The 16024-nt window shown below is 40.3% G+C and overlaps 1 protein-coding gene across 3 annotated transcripts in view; it reads right to left on the bottom strand.

Moving 5' to 3' along the window:
• The window catches only part of LOC106871595 (serine/threonine-protein kinase Nek8), a 48409-nt gene that overhangs the window by 15817 nt on the left and 16568 nt on the right, over positions 1-16024 (bottom strand). The window contains exons 1-7 of one of the 3 annotated variants that reach the window (XM_014918113.3): positions 14056-14231; positions 10315-10520; positions 7632-7687; positions 5907-6083; positions 2533-2582; positions 1566-1647; positions 136-344 (exon numbers count right to left, since the gene is read on the bottom strand). In XM_014918113.3, coding sequence (XP_014773599.1) covers positions 136-344; positions 1566-1647; positions 2533-2582; positions 5907-6083; positions 7632-7687; positions 10315-10520; positions 14056-14102 — 827 coding nt within the window. In that variant the 5' untranslated portion in view covers positions 14103-14231. Of the gene's footprint in view, positions 1-135; positions 345-1565; positions 1648-2532; positions 2583-5906; positions 6084-7631; positions 7688-10314; positions 10521-12375; positions 12477-14055; positions 14232-16024 lie in introns of those variants that run through there. The other 2 variants (XM_014918116.3, XM_089354592.1) reach the window with 2 other exon arrangements.

Below are 16024 nucleotides of genomic sequence, written 5' to 3'. Positions count from 1 at the left end.
TTCACCAATATTGCAGTATTGCTGGTGATGATGATGACGATGACAATGATGAAGATGATGATGATGAAATAATGATGATGATGATGATGATGATAGAACTTAACAATCCATAAAACGAACAAAAAGTTTACAAACCTGGTTGATGGAATTTTGCCCCAGTCAGTATAAAGATAGAGAACATGATTAATAATTCGAGGTTGTGTGATAATCTGGTTTATGGTTGGTCGTCTGCTAGGATCTCGGTGAAGCATGCTTAGAATGAGTGATCGCGATTCTTCACTGTAAATATCAGGAATTGGTTCAAAGGTTCCTCCAACAATTTTGATGATCAAAGCTGGAAGATTCTGGGAGAGATGGTAAATAGGTAGATAGACAAATTGATGAATAGGCAGATAAATAAACAGATAGATAAATAGGCAGAGAGACAAATAGACATAAATAGACAGATAGACAAGGAGACAAATAAACAGGCAGACAATTTGGTCAGTAAATAATTACATAGATACACTTATAAAATAAGCAAACAGATAGTGAGGTACATAAGAGGATAGATAGACAGATAGATAGGCAAATTGAAAAAAAAATAGAGAGATAAATAGGCAGAGAGGCAAATAGATAGATAGACAAATAGACACACATAGATAGACAGATCAATAGATAGATAGATAGACAGATAGACACATAGATAGACAGATCATAGACAGCAGATCAATAGATAGACAGATAAATAGACAGCAGATCAATAGATAGACAGATAAATAGACAGCTTATGAGTTTCAATAAGGTTGCATGCTGCGAAGAGGAGAGGAATCTAACATTTCAGGGATGTTCTTTGTCTGAAAGGAGAACATTTTATCCAACAAATAAACCATTCCAGTCAAGGAATATCAGTGTAAAGCAGAAGACATTTTAAATTGTTCCTGAATTTATCGATGCTACAGATTGTATCAGGAGTGTATTTTCCTCTCTTTTTTGTCTCAAACTGGAGATTATAGTGTCCAATACCACTGGATAATGGATTCATCATCAACAGCATTATTTAACATCCCAAAAGTTCTTCCATTGAAAGTCGATACTTTAACAGGATGCTTGCATCTGGCAAATTTCGATTTTGAGTTTGGTTCTGTAGTTGACTTGTCGAATGCAGGTGCCAGAACCGGCACCCCTGGTCGTGACCCTTGGTACTCTGTGCGACGATCGATGCAGTGTGAGTGAATCCAAACAAGATGTTGAATAACAAACTGAAGTATCTGGTTCAATCCTCAGCCACTGCTGAAGTGCTTGTGGGGCTAAATAATTACCATTTTTAACCAATTTATAATGTTTATTATGTTATAAATGTAAAAGTAAACAATGTAGAAAGAAACTGGGATTAAAGGAGAGGATTAAGAGATGAATATTAAAGATTAAGAAGTTGAAGGTTAAAAGATGAAGGTTGAAAGGTGAAAGGTCAAGAGATGACAGTCGAGAAGAGGTGAAAATCAATTGGTGTTTACTACCGTGATATTTTCTGGAAATAAAAATGTTGGCCAATTGTTGAGGTTAACTAAAAAATTGTTACTTACCGATGCTTCGAAGGCTCGTTTCAGAGTAACCATTTCATAAAGAACACAACCAAGAGCCCAGATGTCACTTTTTTGGTTATATCTTTGTAATTGGTTAAGGAATAACAGAATAGGAAACACGTTTCTAGGTCAGTAATTTTAGGTCCAGTAAATACGTGACCCCTAACATGACCCCCTAACCGTTTTGTAATTCTAGCTGTTATTAGTAATTAAGGTGGCAAACTGGCAGAATCGTTAGCATGTCAGGTAAAACACTTAGCAGCATCTGTGTCCAAATTCTGCCAAGGGTAACTTTGTCTTTCATCCTTGGGGTGGGGGGTCTATAAAATAAGTACCGGTTGCATACTGGGGCCATGTAATTGACTTAGCCTCTCAAGCATGACATAATGCCAAAGGTCTTGGTCATTGCCTCTGTGAGGCCCAATATTCAAAAGTAGCTTTTCACGTGCCACCGGCATCAGTTGCTTTGCCTCCATGAGGTCCGACACTTGAAATGTGCTTTTTAAATACCACTTACATGACACTACCATCAGCCACGACTACGATTTCACTTGGCTTGGGAGGTCTTCTCAAGGACAGCACATTGCTAGAAATCTGGGAAAAATATTTATTGACTGTGACATGTGATAGAGATTAGTGATAAACTAATCTGGTAGAAAACAGAAAGAATATTGGTTTCAAATTTTGGTGGAAGGAGCAAATCCTTACATTGAACCTCAGTATATTACAGGTACTTGTTTTTATCAAGTTTGAAAGGATGACAAGCAAAGCTGACCTCGATGGAATTTGAACTCAGAACATAAAAACAGACGAAATGACGCTTAGCATTTTACCCAGCATGACAACGATTCTGGCAGATCTTTGCCTTGAAAACAAAGAATATTATAAAAGCAAAACACACCAAAATTGTGTGTTGGTGAACGACAACAGAAGTGGGATGTTTTGTGATATTTGAAACAAAGGATACGGCATTCCAGAACAGAGTTCGGGAGACAGGTAACACGGGGTACCAACAACCTGGAAGAGAGAAGCTTTGGTAAAAGGTAATGTGTCTCACAATGTGTGTGTGTGTGTGTGTGTGTGTGTGTGTTCTGGAAATTTGTGTTTGTGAATTTGTTTTTAACATATTGGATATCAATAAACCACTGTTAATAACTCAGAGACATCATCAGCATGGAATAATAATAGTTAAGTTTGTGTTAACATATTTAATGTAACGATTCTAGTTGGAAATAATTATGTGGTGAGGAAAAGACAATGTCAGTCTATTGATTGATGTTATTTTAATTATTTCAGCAAATATAGAAAGAGATGTGGACATGTTTTAATTAGGCATAGGTGTCGCTCTAGTTGCTAATGTAATGATGAGAGCTTCACTAACGAGAGAGGAACAATGTTATATGAGAGAAGGTGTGAAAAATTAAAACACTTAGAATAAATAGATTTATACTTTAGCAAGAACAGTAGAAGAAGCACTTCACTTATGAGGTTTAATACAGCTGAAACATGTCTCAGTTGTTTCCCTTTCTTACCAAACTACTCTAAGCCATTCAGATAATGATGTTGTCCTTTCTTTAACACATCATCATCATCATCATTTTAATGTCCACTTTTCCATGCTTGTATGGGTCAGATGGAGATTCATTCTATAACCACAGGCCCTTCTGATTCCTGTTGCCAACCCTCAACTCTTTCTGAGTAAGGTTATATTTCCCTGTGGCTTGAAATATTTTCATGGAAGATTGGAAATGAAGGCCACAACCTGTATGACAGTGATGCTCATTTACAACAATTACATGATGCCAAGACAAGGAGATATTAACACACAGGCATAGGCGTGGCTGTGTGGTAAGAAGTTTGCTTCCCAGCCATAGGGTTCTGAGTTCAGTCCCACCCATGGCATCTTGGGCAAGTGTCTTCTACAACAGCCTCAGGTTGACCAAACCGTTGTGAGTGGATTTGGTAGGTGGAAACTGAAAGAAGATTGTTGTATATGTGTGTGTGTATGTATTTGTGTGTCTGTGTTTGTTCCCCCAACATTACTTGACACCCGACGCTGGTGTGTTTACGTCCCCGTAACATAGCGGTTCAGCAACAGTGACCAATAGAATAAGTATTAGGCTTACAAAGAATAAGTTCTGGGGTCGATTTGCTCAACTAAAGGCGGTGCTCCAGCATGGTCACAGTCAAATGACTGAAACAAGTTAAACAGTTATATATACACATACACACACACAGAACAAGCTTTTTTCCGTCTCGTTTACCAAATCCATTCTGGGGTTATGAATAGAAGACATTTGCCCAAGGTGCCCCACATTGGGACTGAACCCAAAACCATGTGGTTGGGAAGCAAACTTCTTAACCACTCAACCACGCCCATACCTCCATAATTATTTCAAATTTGATGCGTTAGCACTAAATTAATTATTTCTGGCAGGAGAGAAATAATCAGACTCAACCAACGACATCCAGCAATCCACCATTGTGATCAACAGGAAAATGCATTTTATATCTTTATCGATTATATTTAACTTTTTCTCAATCATTTGACTGCTGTTGCCATGCTGGAGCATTACCTCAAAGAGTTTATTTGAACAAATCAATGCCAGCACTTGCTTTTTTTAATAACTGGGAGTTATTTTATCGTATGTATAAGGATGTTTTAGGATTTCTTGTAATGTTATTTGTGTTAATTGTCCTCTTGCAGAACCACTAAGTTACGCAGACATCAACAAACCAACACTGGTTGTCAAGCAATAGTGGGCCCAAATAAACACACACATATGATAGGCTTCCACACAGTTTCTGTGGACCAAATGAATTCACAAGGCATTGGTCAGCCAAAGGCTGTAGTAGAAAACATCTGTCCAATATGCTGCGCAGGGGGACTGAACCAACGACCATGTGGATGTAAAGTGATCGTCCTAACTACACAGCTACATCTCCGTGTCTATTCTGAAAGACACAAAAATTGAGTGGCAAGACGCGCGTGGAAAGTTACAAGGGAAATAACTCAGGAATGTTTGTGATTGAAATTTCCAACTTGTGGTAAGAAACTCTCAAGAGAGCTGAACAGCAGAAGGTCTTCGGAGAAGAACCCCTGCTCGGGCAGGTGTTTTGCCCCTTAATTTCTTACATTCTAAGGGGTCCAGTCCACGACTCTTGGCTGCCCTTCTGTTGATACTTTTTGGCTACTTGGATACTGGAGACCCGTGTATTTAAACTGTTTGGAGGTTTTCATCAAGTTGGAACTCCTCTCTGTTGATTCAGTTCCCAAAGAAATAACGCTGGTTGTCATGGTAGCAGTGAAACGTCGACGCCATGGCAACGACTCCCTCACAGTTATTTCCTTTAGCACCGAAATACAAAAACATTGCCTTCAACAGGCATTGAGCTTGTCTTTGTTCTACCTCAACCAGATCCAGCTGGAGCATTTCTCTGATGTCTCTGATATTACCTTTAAGGCTTTGGTCTTGTTCTTTCAAGAGAGATGTTTCAGAAGATCACAAGCAGATTTTCCACAAAACCTTTCGCTCCAACCTCTATGGCACAAACCTTCACTTAGAAGCTGACATGAACTTCACAACTTCCTATTTCTTGTCTTAACCTTTGTGATTCTCCAGTTAATAGTTAATAATACTTTTCTGGAGGTAATGTTGTAGTAGTGGCAACAGCCACAGTAGTAGTAGTATTAGTAAAAGCAGTAGAAGTAGTTGTTCTAGAGCCTTCAGGTCAGCCCTCATGGAGCAGATATGATAAAAGACAATCCAACCTTGACTATCCCATCTTTTATTCAGGCATAATGTTTGGAGTAAAGATTATTTGCCAACATAACATGGCGGTCCTGGTTTAGGACTGAGTGGGGGTGCTAGATTCCCTTGTTTGAAAATATAAGGACACAGATCGTGTCCTAAAGCCAGCTGGAGACAATGTCTCCTGGGGCTAAGTTACAGCAACATTCATCCTAAACCAGGACTGCCATGTTATGTTGGCAAACAATCTTTACTCCAAAGTACTGTTGCTGAATATCTCTCATTGAGATTTACAAATAGTAATTTTCTAGTGTTCACTTATATCTAACACAACACTGTTCGCTAGATTTTATTCCACATTACCACATTTTCTACAACTCTGAGACAAAATTTTCATCTATAATTTTTCAAAATTCCTCATTTTAAACTCTTCTCTGATTCCATCTCACCTCTAATCTTCATTCAGCCATAAATCAGCCACCACCACCACCCACCCATACACACACACACAAAATGGTCCTTTATTATCATTTTTGTTCTCTCATCCCCAATGCTTTCATTCCTTTTCCTTCCATACAACTAGTCTTACCGTATAAGCTTTACTTTTGCTGCTAAGAACTTTGGAAATGCCAAAGTCTCCGATTTTGACAATCTGTTTCTTTTTATCTAGGAGTATGTTCTGTGTCTTGAGGTCTCGATGAAGAATTTGCTTGGAGTCAACATGTTGAAGAGACAACAGCATCTGAGCAAAGTAATGCAGGATGACCTGTGTGAAGGAAAAATAAAAACAAACAGATTTACAGACATTTTCCAATCCCAATTTCACATTTGTCTCCCAGAGGTTGGATGGATTGAGAGGGGCCGGCAACCCAGAGGGCTACACCAAGCTCTGCTGTCTGCTTTGTCCTGGTTTGTACAGTTGGGTGTCCTTCCTAATGCCAACCACCTTCCAGAGTGGACTGGGTGCCTTTATCTGACACTAGCACCAGTGAGTTTACCACGTAACTTACAAGACAAGACTCCACTCAGTTGAGAGTGGGTGGGACAGTCTTGAGGGAGGTGGCTTTGTGTTGGGTGATGAGAGGTTAGAATGTGATGGAGGGACTTGTACTTGTAGTGCTGAGTTCAACCCTACCATAAGCATAATTTGGAAAAGTCTTCCTTGCTCAAGAAACTCTAACAGCCTGAGATGCTCTTCAGAGAGATGGTGTCTTTTCTACTTAGGCACAAGGCCTGAAATTTTTGGGGAGGGGACCAGTCAATTAGATTGACTCCAGTACACAACTGGTACTTAATTTATCAACCCTGAAAGGATGAAAGGCAAAGTCGACCTTGGCAGAATTTGAACTCAGAACATAAAGATAGACGAAATACCACAAAGCATTTCACCTGGTGTGCTAACGTTTCTGCCAGCTTGACACCTTAGAAAGATGGTGTGTGAGCAATACAAGTTCAATTAGCAGTGACCACCACTAAATGTAGTCAGTTAATACTAAGGGGCTGCATGCATGTGAGTGTGTGTGGCGGGGGTGTGTGATAATAACTGGAACAGGGGAAAGTTGGGAAATCTCTGCGACAAGAGTTTAGGAAGAGGAAGCAAAGCTTCTGTCCTACCAAACCAGACAAGTATATTGTTCTACCAGATCATCATCATCATCATCATCATCATTGTTTAATGCCCATTTTTCACGCTGGCATTGGACGGATGGTTTGACATGGAGCTAGCCAGTCAGGGAGCTGTCCAGATTCCAATTGCTTGGTTTGGCATGGTTTCTACAACTGGATGCTCTTCCTAAGACCGCCCACTTTACAGAGCGTAATGGGTGTTTTTTATGTGCCACCAGCGGGGGGGGGGGGGAGAGAGAGAGAGAGAGAGAGAGTCAAGCAATCATTGACATCGCTCATAATGAACACTGATTTATTTGAATGTTTGAGATGATTCGAGATGTTTATGTAGTTGCAAGTAGATGTGGACACCTTCTCAGCCCTTCGATATTGCTGACCCTGTGAGACATCAGAAAGTTGATAGTCTGAGAGACAGAGGGGTGTTCCAGTATTCAGCCGGGCAAACTGAAGTAATGGAAATGAAGTACTTTGCTCAAGGACACAATGAACTGCCTGGTCAAGGAACGGAACTCATATCCATATGATAACAAATCCAACACTCTAACTACAAGGCCACATGCCTTCACACATAGAAGTACTCTTCTGTCAGACAAGCAGAGATACCATCAGATTCACCCAGTCCATGTTAATATGAGAAGACAAACACTTTTATAAATTACAAGGAAAAGTTAAAAACAGAAATACTGACCTCTTCATCCAAAAGTTGTCCATTACGGCTCTGTAATAATTCAAACAATGTCCCACCTTTAAAAGAATAAAGAAACAAATCAGTAAGATAGTCTCTTTCTTTATTCTCCCATACTGTTTTATACTTTCACCTTTCAATGTCAGCAGGTGACGACGTACAGCTTATAGGAGTATTTGTTCTTACAGCTGGATACCGTTTTTGACAATGGGCCTTAATGACAACCCTCAACTCCTCTATAATCTTCTACATGCCAACTAGATATTTCATACCAGACACAACTTGATCAACATATACATATATCTCCTCATATACAATCGTCTCATACCAAATGCTCCCTATGCACACATGTAGGTAGACATAGACACTGGCCACATAACATGCACACACACACACAAATCCAAATGAAACATGCAAAGACACATGAAATTTACTCACATGAGCACTGATCATGTGACACACATATTCTAAAAACTTATGTGGGTAAAGAAGACCGTCACTAGTTTGCAACTGGTGACAAACCTTGATCAGTCAAGAGTCCGTCACTGACAATGGTCTGTCATTGACAACAGTCCATCACTGAAGACAGTGGTTCATCAATGATGAGGGGCTGCTACTGAAGTGATGAATGGCTATAAAAAGACTTTGACAAAGGGATTGATTAAGGGATGAAATGATTCATCAGATAATCAATTAGTTAACTGTTAAATTACTTGGTCCTGGAAGGAGGAAAGTCAAAGTGGACGGACTCCAACAACATTTGAACTAAAAAGAAATGCTGTTAGGTCCTTTTCTTCCGGTGCAGGAACAATTCTGCCAACTCGCCACCTTAACACAATGTCATACATTCGAGTCACTAAGGGAGGGTTGAGAAATTTCTGAGAAGTACAATAAATAGCTGAGATTAGAGATATAGGTTTGTTATCTAAAAGTGGGAAAGGTTCAATGGTAAAGTAGATACTTGTGCCATGTTTTGGGCTTCTAATCTCATTTTACAAGTTGTTTATCTTTTAAAACTGAATTGGGTTGTTCTGGGGAAAGGACACTTGTGTTTCACACTTCACTAATCTGCACATTATCAGCGAACCTGATGACTAATTAACCAGATTTTTAATGATTCCAACATTTGAAAGCATAAATCTAATTTCTTTTACAGGTGCCTTTCAAAAGTGGATGTAGATAGACATAGCTGTGTGTTCAACCTTGTAGCAGCTTGGAACTGGGTTTGATTCTATGCATGGTGCCATGGGCCATGTCTGCTACCACACACCCATGTTGACTAATGCTTTATAATTGAAATCTGGTGACTGGCTCCCATGCCGGTGGCACGTAAAAAGCACCCACTGGCTCCTGTGCCAGTGGAATGTAAAAAGCACCCATTACACTACACTCTCAGAGTGGCTGGTGTTAGGAAGGCCATCCAGCTGTAGAAACATTGCCATATCAGATTGGAGCCACTGGCTTTCCAGACCTCAGTCAAACCATCCAACCCATGCCAGCATAGAAAACAGACATTAAACGATGATGATAATGATGATGAAACTGTCCAAGCACCCAGAACACTCTATAAAGTGGTTGGCATAAGGAAGAGAATCAAGCCATAGGGACCATGTCAAAACAGACATTAAAGCTTGGGCCTGTCATGTGGCCCACCAGTTGCTGTCAAACAGTCCAACCCATGCCAGCACTGGAAACAGACATTAGATTATGATGATGATGTGTCTATGTGTGTGTGTCTTTTGCCAATGTATTTCAGCAACAGACAGACACATTGTTGAGCAAACCAATAAATTAACTATATGGGCGACTAGGCTATAGCCGACACTGCCAGATATTTTGAGCATCTCTGCAGTGATTCCTGATGGGCCGGCTGCTTTCCCTGTCTTCATACTCTTGATCGCTTTATCTACCCAGGTACTGTCAATTCGGATGGCTGGTCCCTCTGTTGGGTCGACATGCGGCAGACTCTCTTCCTCCCATTCATTCTCTTTATTAAGCAGCCTTTCATAGTGGTGTCTCCAGTCCTCTCTCTCTTTGCAGCCTCGTTTAGTGCAAGTGAGTCATCATCCAAGCGGACACATTTCTCTCCTACTACATATCATGATTCTCTCTCACACACTGTCTTGCAACACGAAATACAAGTCTTTGATCATATATATATATATATATATAAATACACACACACACATATATATATATTATTTATATTACTATATATATATATATATATATATACACATTTGAATGTGGTGTGTGCCAGAGGGTTTGCAAATCCAATGGGGGTCTTAAAAGACATGTTAGGATCCACAATGAGCAGAACTTACTTGCAGGTATTGGTAGTGCAAATCAGAGGTGCAATCTGTGTGGGTGTTTTTTCAAAACACTGTCTGGTTTAAAAAGCCACATCAGACGCCATGAAAGGGCTAAGGTGTAGGTGCAGGAGGTGGTCAAACTCTGTTTAAGGAGTAGACAACCACCATATATATACATATACATACAAGCTTCTTTCAGTTTCCTTTTAACAAATCCACTCCCAAAACGTTGGTTAGCCTGGGACTATAGCAGAAGAGACTTACCCAAAGTGTCATGCATTGAGATTGAGCCCAGGACCATGTGGTTGGGAATCAGACTTGTCAACCTCACCCTCACGACCAATGACAGTGGAAAGGATCTTAAATATACAAACCTTGTGCGTATTCCATGACAATCATTAAGGCTTTGTCTTCTAGAAAGTTCTCATAATATTTGATGATAAAAGGGTTGTTAAGCATCGACAGAACTTTCACCTCATTCAAAGCTGTCTGTCTTTCATCTTTAGTCATCTGTTCCACTGGTATTTGCTTAATGATTAATAATTTCTTGTCACTCAAGCGACGGCAAAGATAAACAGTTCTGGAATTGATTAAGATTGAATTTACATAAATATCCACTTTTAACAAGAATATAACAATTTTGGGGACAAAAATTAAATAAAAACAAGGAAAAGTATGTTTTTGTATACGTCATCCTCATCCTCATCACCACCACCACCATCACCCCGTTCACCCGGCAGCAGCAGCATCACCACCATCGCCACTGCCACTACCAGATCAAACTGCAGTCCAACCCATGCCTGCATGGAACATAGATGTTAAATATATATATATATGTGTGTGTGTATGTGTGTGTGTGTGAAGGCGCATGGCTCAGTGGTTAGAGCGTCGAGCTTTTGATTGTGAGATTGTGAGTTCAAATCCCAGACTGGGCTGGGTGTTGTTTTCTTGAGCAAGACACTTTATTTCACATTGCTCCAGTTCACTCAGCTGTAGAAATGAGCTGCAACATCACTGGTGCCAAGCTGTATCGGCCCCTTTGCCTTTCCCTTGGATAACATCAGTGGCGTGAGAGGGGAGGCTGGTATGCATGGGTGACTGCTGGTCTTCCATAAACAACCTTGCCCGGACTTGTGCCTGGGAGGGTAACTTTCTAGGTGCAATCCCATGGTCATTCATGACCGAAGGGAGTTTCCGCATATACACATATATATATATATATATATATATATATATATATATATATATATATATATATAATTTGATAGATTTCGGCCAGTATTGGCCCAGGCCATGTCTAACTGGCAGAGTCATTCAAATCAGGAATCGGACAACATGGCCCACTCGAAGAGAGAGTTATCATTTGCAGAGACATATCTGGGATATTTTTGAAGGAATTTGTCCAAAGACTTCTTGAATTTTATGAGGTCTGTTTCTGCTTTAATGTGTCTTGGTGTAATGTTAAAGAGTACGGGGCCAATTGAGGGGAAATAATTGTGCCTTATTGTTGTTATGTGATGGTTTATGTTGTGGGCAGATAGCACAGGGTTCAAGTCTTGGGTGTGTACATATATATATATACACACATGCATATATATACATATATATATATATATATACACATGCACATGTATGCAGCCTCTGACTCACCAGTCCTCAGTCAAATCGTCCAACCCATGCTAGCATGGAAAGTGGACGTTAAACGATGATGATGATGATATATATATATATATATATATATATATATATATACATATACATCATCATCATCGTTTAACGTCCGCTTTCCATGCTAGCATGGGTTGGACGATTTGACTGAGGACTGGTGAAACCGGATGGCAACACCAGGCTCCAGTCTGATTTGGCAGAGTTTCTACAGCTGGATGCCCTTCCTAACGCCAACCACTCAGAGAGTGTAGTGGGTGCTTTTACGTGTCACCCGCACGAAAACGGCCACGCTCGAAATGGTGTCTTTTATGTGCCACCCGCACAAGCCAGTCCAGGGGCACTGGCAACGATCTCGCTCGAAAATCCTACGGGAGCCAGTCAGGCGGTACTGGCAACGGCCATACACACATATATGTTAAAATGTATGGCTTTATCATGAATGCAATATAATGTGGGATATCTGCTCCTCCAAGTGGTTGCAACCGAGTTGAGTTTCATCCAATACACCAACAAACCCCCATTACCTTCAGTCAGTCCCCAATTTCATGCTGTGTGCTTCTGTTAATAACCTCAGTATAACCGAATGACCACTGTCCTCTTTCAGTGTGCAGAACTCTCCAAACTACAACACCTCATATGGTCTGTTGTTCAGCATGATACCAGGGGCTGACAAGGCCCAGACTGCATTGAGCAACAAGTCATCTTTTGTTCTTGTGCGCCATTCTATGACATGTTTTCAGGTCCCCTGAGAAATGTGATGTACGTACCAGAAGGGATTTTTGAATTAGTTTCCTTTTTTGATATTTCAGGTACTCTCTTGTTCTCTCTTATTTATAGTGACTAATTCATACCACTTGTCACGTGGGAAGGGTATACTATCATCGTTTAATGTCCACCTTCCCTACAACATTCTATTTGTCAGAGATGTAAAATACTAATTGATGCAGTTAGCTGTAACCTGGAACACGAGAGCTACCACAGTATCCACCCAAATAATATACCCCTCTAAACTCACACATCTTTTGCACTCCATTGGTTACAATGATGAGAGTTCCAGTTGATCCAATCAGTGGAACAGCCTGCTCATGAAATTAATGTGCAAGTGGATGAGAACTCTACAGACACGTGTATCCTTAATGTAGTTCTTGGGGAGATTCAGTGTGACACAGTTACTGATCCTCTGTAGAAGCTACAACACTTGACATTCTGATTTCGAATCCTACAGGGGAGAAATTTACCTCTGTCTTCTGATGGAAGGGCATCAATAAAATAAAGTGCAGTGGATTTGAAAATGAATCGTTGGATAGGAGTGACAATTAACCAATCGATGAGCAACAAGCCATCACGTGATACAACTTTCTAGAACCTTCTAATGAGTTGTATAAAAGATGTGTTTTTGGCTGCAAATTCTGAGTGTTGAGGCAGTTGCCATAACGACTCTATTCTCGTTTATCATTCACCAGCCACGCAAATGGAAGGTACAGATTTTGCCATCGTGAATTCAGCGCGATTATTTTCCCAGTTGTGATGGGCGAATCACAGATAGGTACACACCAGCTATTTTGTTGTAGACCCAAGTAGTATGTCTCCCGTGGTGTGTATAAACTGTCCCTTTATTCTTAATCCGAAGATCAATAAATAAACAATAAACAAAACTTCTGTTAATTGTTCTAGAGTGTCGTAAATAATTTTTAGTCGCAGCTCCAGAAAGACATTTTCCATCTCCACAAACATCAATGAACAACGACAACACAACACACGTCAAAAGTCCGAGTGGATTACAGGGATTGATTTTATATACTTGTAATACATCCTGAATGTGTATGAAATGATAATAGTAGAATAAGAACTGTACTTCACATTAGAATAAGGCTACTAGTGAATTGGCAGAATGATACGAATGGCACAGAAAATAGCACAGTATTTGTCCTGGCCCTGTGCTCTTCCTGAGTTCGAATCCTGTCAACGGTACCTTTCTTCCCGCTGGTCGATAAATAAAACACCAATAAAGGGCAATGTACCACCAGATGTCTTATAGTATCAGTTCCAACAACTTGTACTCAAACAGCAACACCATTGATACTGGGCTTGCTTTTCCTTCGGACAACATCGGTGTGATATACGAGGCTTAAATAGATGGGCAACTGAAGGTCTTGTCCTGGCCTGTACTTGTACAGGAACTTTCGAAGTGTAGAACGAAGGTTTGACATGGAGATCTGGGATATAACTGGAACGCAACCACCACTACTACTACTACTACTACTACTACTACACACGCACCTGCTAAACGACATCGAGTGATTAAAATAAAATCTCGACTCAGTAACATACTCTACCACCCAAACCACCGACATGCTGTTGTCTTGTCTTAAGACTTCTTTGATAATAAGGTCGTTCAAATGCTTTTAATGTGTCTTAGTTAAAATTTATATACAAAAATAACCTACCCGTAGGCACCACGCCCAACCACTTTAATTTTCTCATATTTCTCCATATGGAATAGTTGTAAAGATTACAAATTCAGAAGCCTGCAGGATTTAGGGATCAACAGGGGCCACACAACATCAACAATTATAAAACTAACAAAACTTTAGTATGTTTTTGTTTTTTTTTAGATACGGAAGATAAAGTTGGGAGTTATTTCCCCTTGAAGGTTAATTATGGAAACCCATAATTGTAACAATTGTTTAAGTGCCAGTTCAAGACAATTAAGCGCCAATCTAAGACAACTTCCATATCTGTTTTTCTGAAATTGTTTCCTTATAACTTTCTCTTTATTGCATATTATTTAATGAAATTTTGTAACGATATGTTTTCATAAATGTAAATAACGAAAATGTTGATGTAATCGTTCTAAGATTAAAAAAGAAATCAGTTTCTAAAAGCAACAAAATCTATACCATTTCAAGTATTCGATAACTTGCTCACATCATCATCGTTGTTGCCGTTTTAAAGTCCATTTTTCCATGCCTGGGTTCTACAGCTGAATGCCCTCCCTGTCACCAACCTTTATCTGTTTCCAAGTAAGTTAAGATTTCCCCACGAACAGATATGTTCTCATAGAAGATTGGAAATGAAGGACACCAACTTGTACGATGGAGACACTCGTTTACAACAACCGTGCAATGCCAAGGCAAGAAGAAAGAAACAAACTCACAAGACTTCTTTCAGCTTCCGTCAACAAGAATTCATAAAAAAACAAAACAAAAAACATACAATATTAAAAAATTTCAGGTTTGTACCTGTCTGCCAAATGATGTGATATTTGATTGTGTGGTGAAGCTAAAACGTTTACAGTGTCTATGACATATTAGCCATTCAAAAAATATGCAGAGACTTTTCATCATCATCATCATCATCATCATCATCATTGTTAAACGTCCGTTTTCCATGCTGGCATGGGTTGGACGGTTTGACTGGGAACTGGCAAGCCAGTAGACTGCACCAGGCTCCAATCTGATCTGGCAAGGTTTCTACAGCTGGATGCCCTTCCTAACGAGAGTGTAGTGGGGGCTTTATATGTGCCACCGGCACGGACCAGTCAGGCAGCACTGGCATTAGCCACATTTGGATGGTGCTTTTTACGTGCCAACGCCACAGGGAGCCAGTCAGGTGGCACTGGCAACGGGTCTACCAAATGAACAGGCGACCTCAAAGACAAGTGACACTGATCTCATCTTCATGGGTGGGGATTTCAATGGGCATGAGGGACAGCAGCCTGGTATCAGGGGGGGGGGGATCTATGGAATTGGTTCCCGAAATGAAGAGGGGACAAGGCTACTGGAATTCTGTAACACAACCTATTACAGAGGCATCAAACTGCTGGATCAGGTGATGAAAGTCACAGAAGGGGCCACAGATCAATTAATTAGGAAGAGAGCTAATTAGGATGAGATGCAGTTCAGATTTGTGCCAGGCAGGAGCACAATCGATGCTGTATTACTGGACAATAACAGAGAAATTTGAGACTGACTGCCCGTGGGAGCTCTACGAGATGATCTCGTTGTTATAGTTGAATCACAACTAGAACTAGAGAGGAGATTTCAGGCCTTGGAGTAAATCTAGCAAAACCCAAAGTCTTAGTAAGTAGGAGAGCAGACAGATCACAAACCCCTTCAGGTAGAAGGCCCTCTGCGGTCTGCAGAAAAGACATTGGTAGAAACTCCATAAGATGTGGCCAGTGTAAGCTATGGACATATAAGAGGTGCAGCAATATCAGAGCAAAGTTAATAGGGATAATAGTTCTTGTGTGTGGGAGGTGCAGAAAATAGCATCCATCAAATGCCAGTGGGGAAAACTAGGGGTAGTAGATAACTTCCGTTACGTAGGTGACCAAGTCAGTAGCGGAGGTGGATGATCCGAGAACGTAGCTACTAGAATAAGAATAGGCTGGGCAAAGCTCAGAGACCTCCTACC

This window comes from Octopus bimaculoides, chromosome 7 (assembly GCF_046866305.1).
Source record: "Octopus bimaculoides isolate indiv1 chromosome 7, ASM4686630v1, whole genome shotgun sequence".
NCBI classification, from domain to species: Eukaryota; Metazoa; Mollusca; class Cephalopoda; order Octopoda; family Octopodidae; genus Octopus; species Octopus bimaculoides.
The sequence above is the reverse complement of the archived record's forward strand: the minus strand, read 5'-3'. Positions and strand labels throughout refer to the sequence as shown.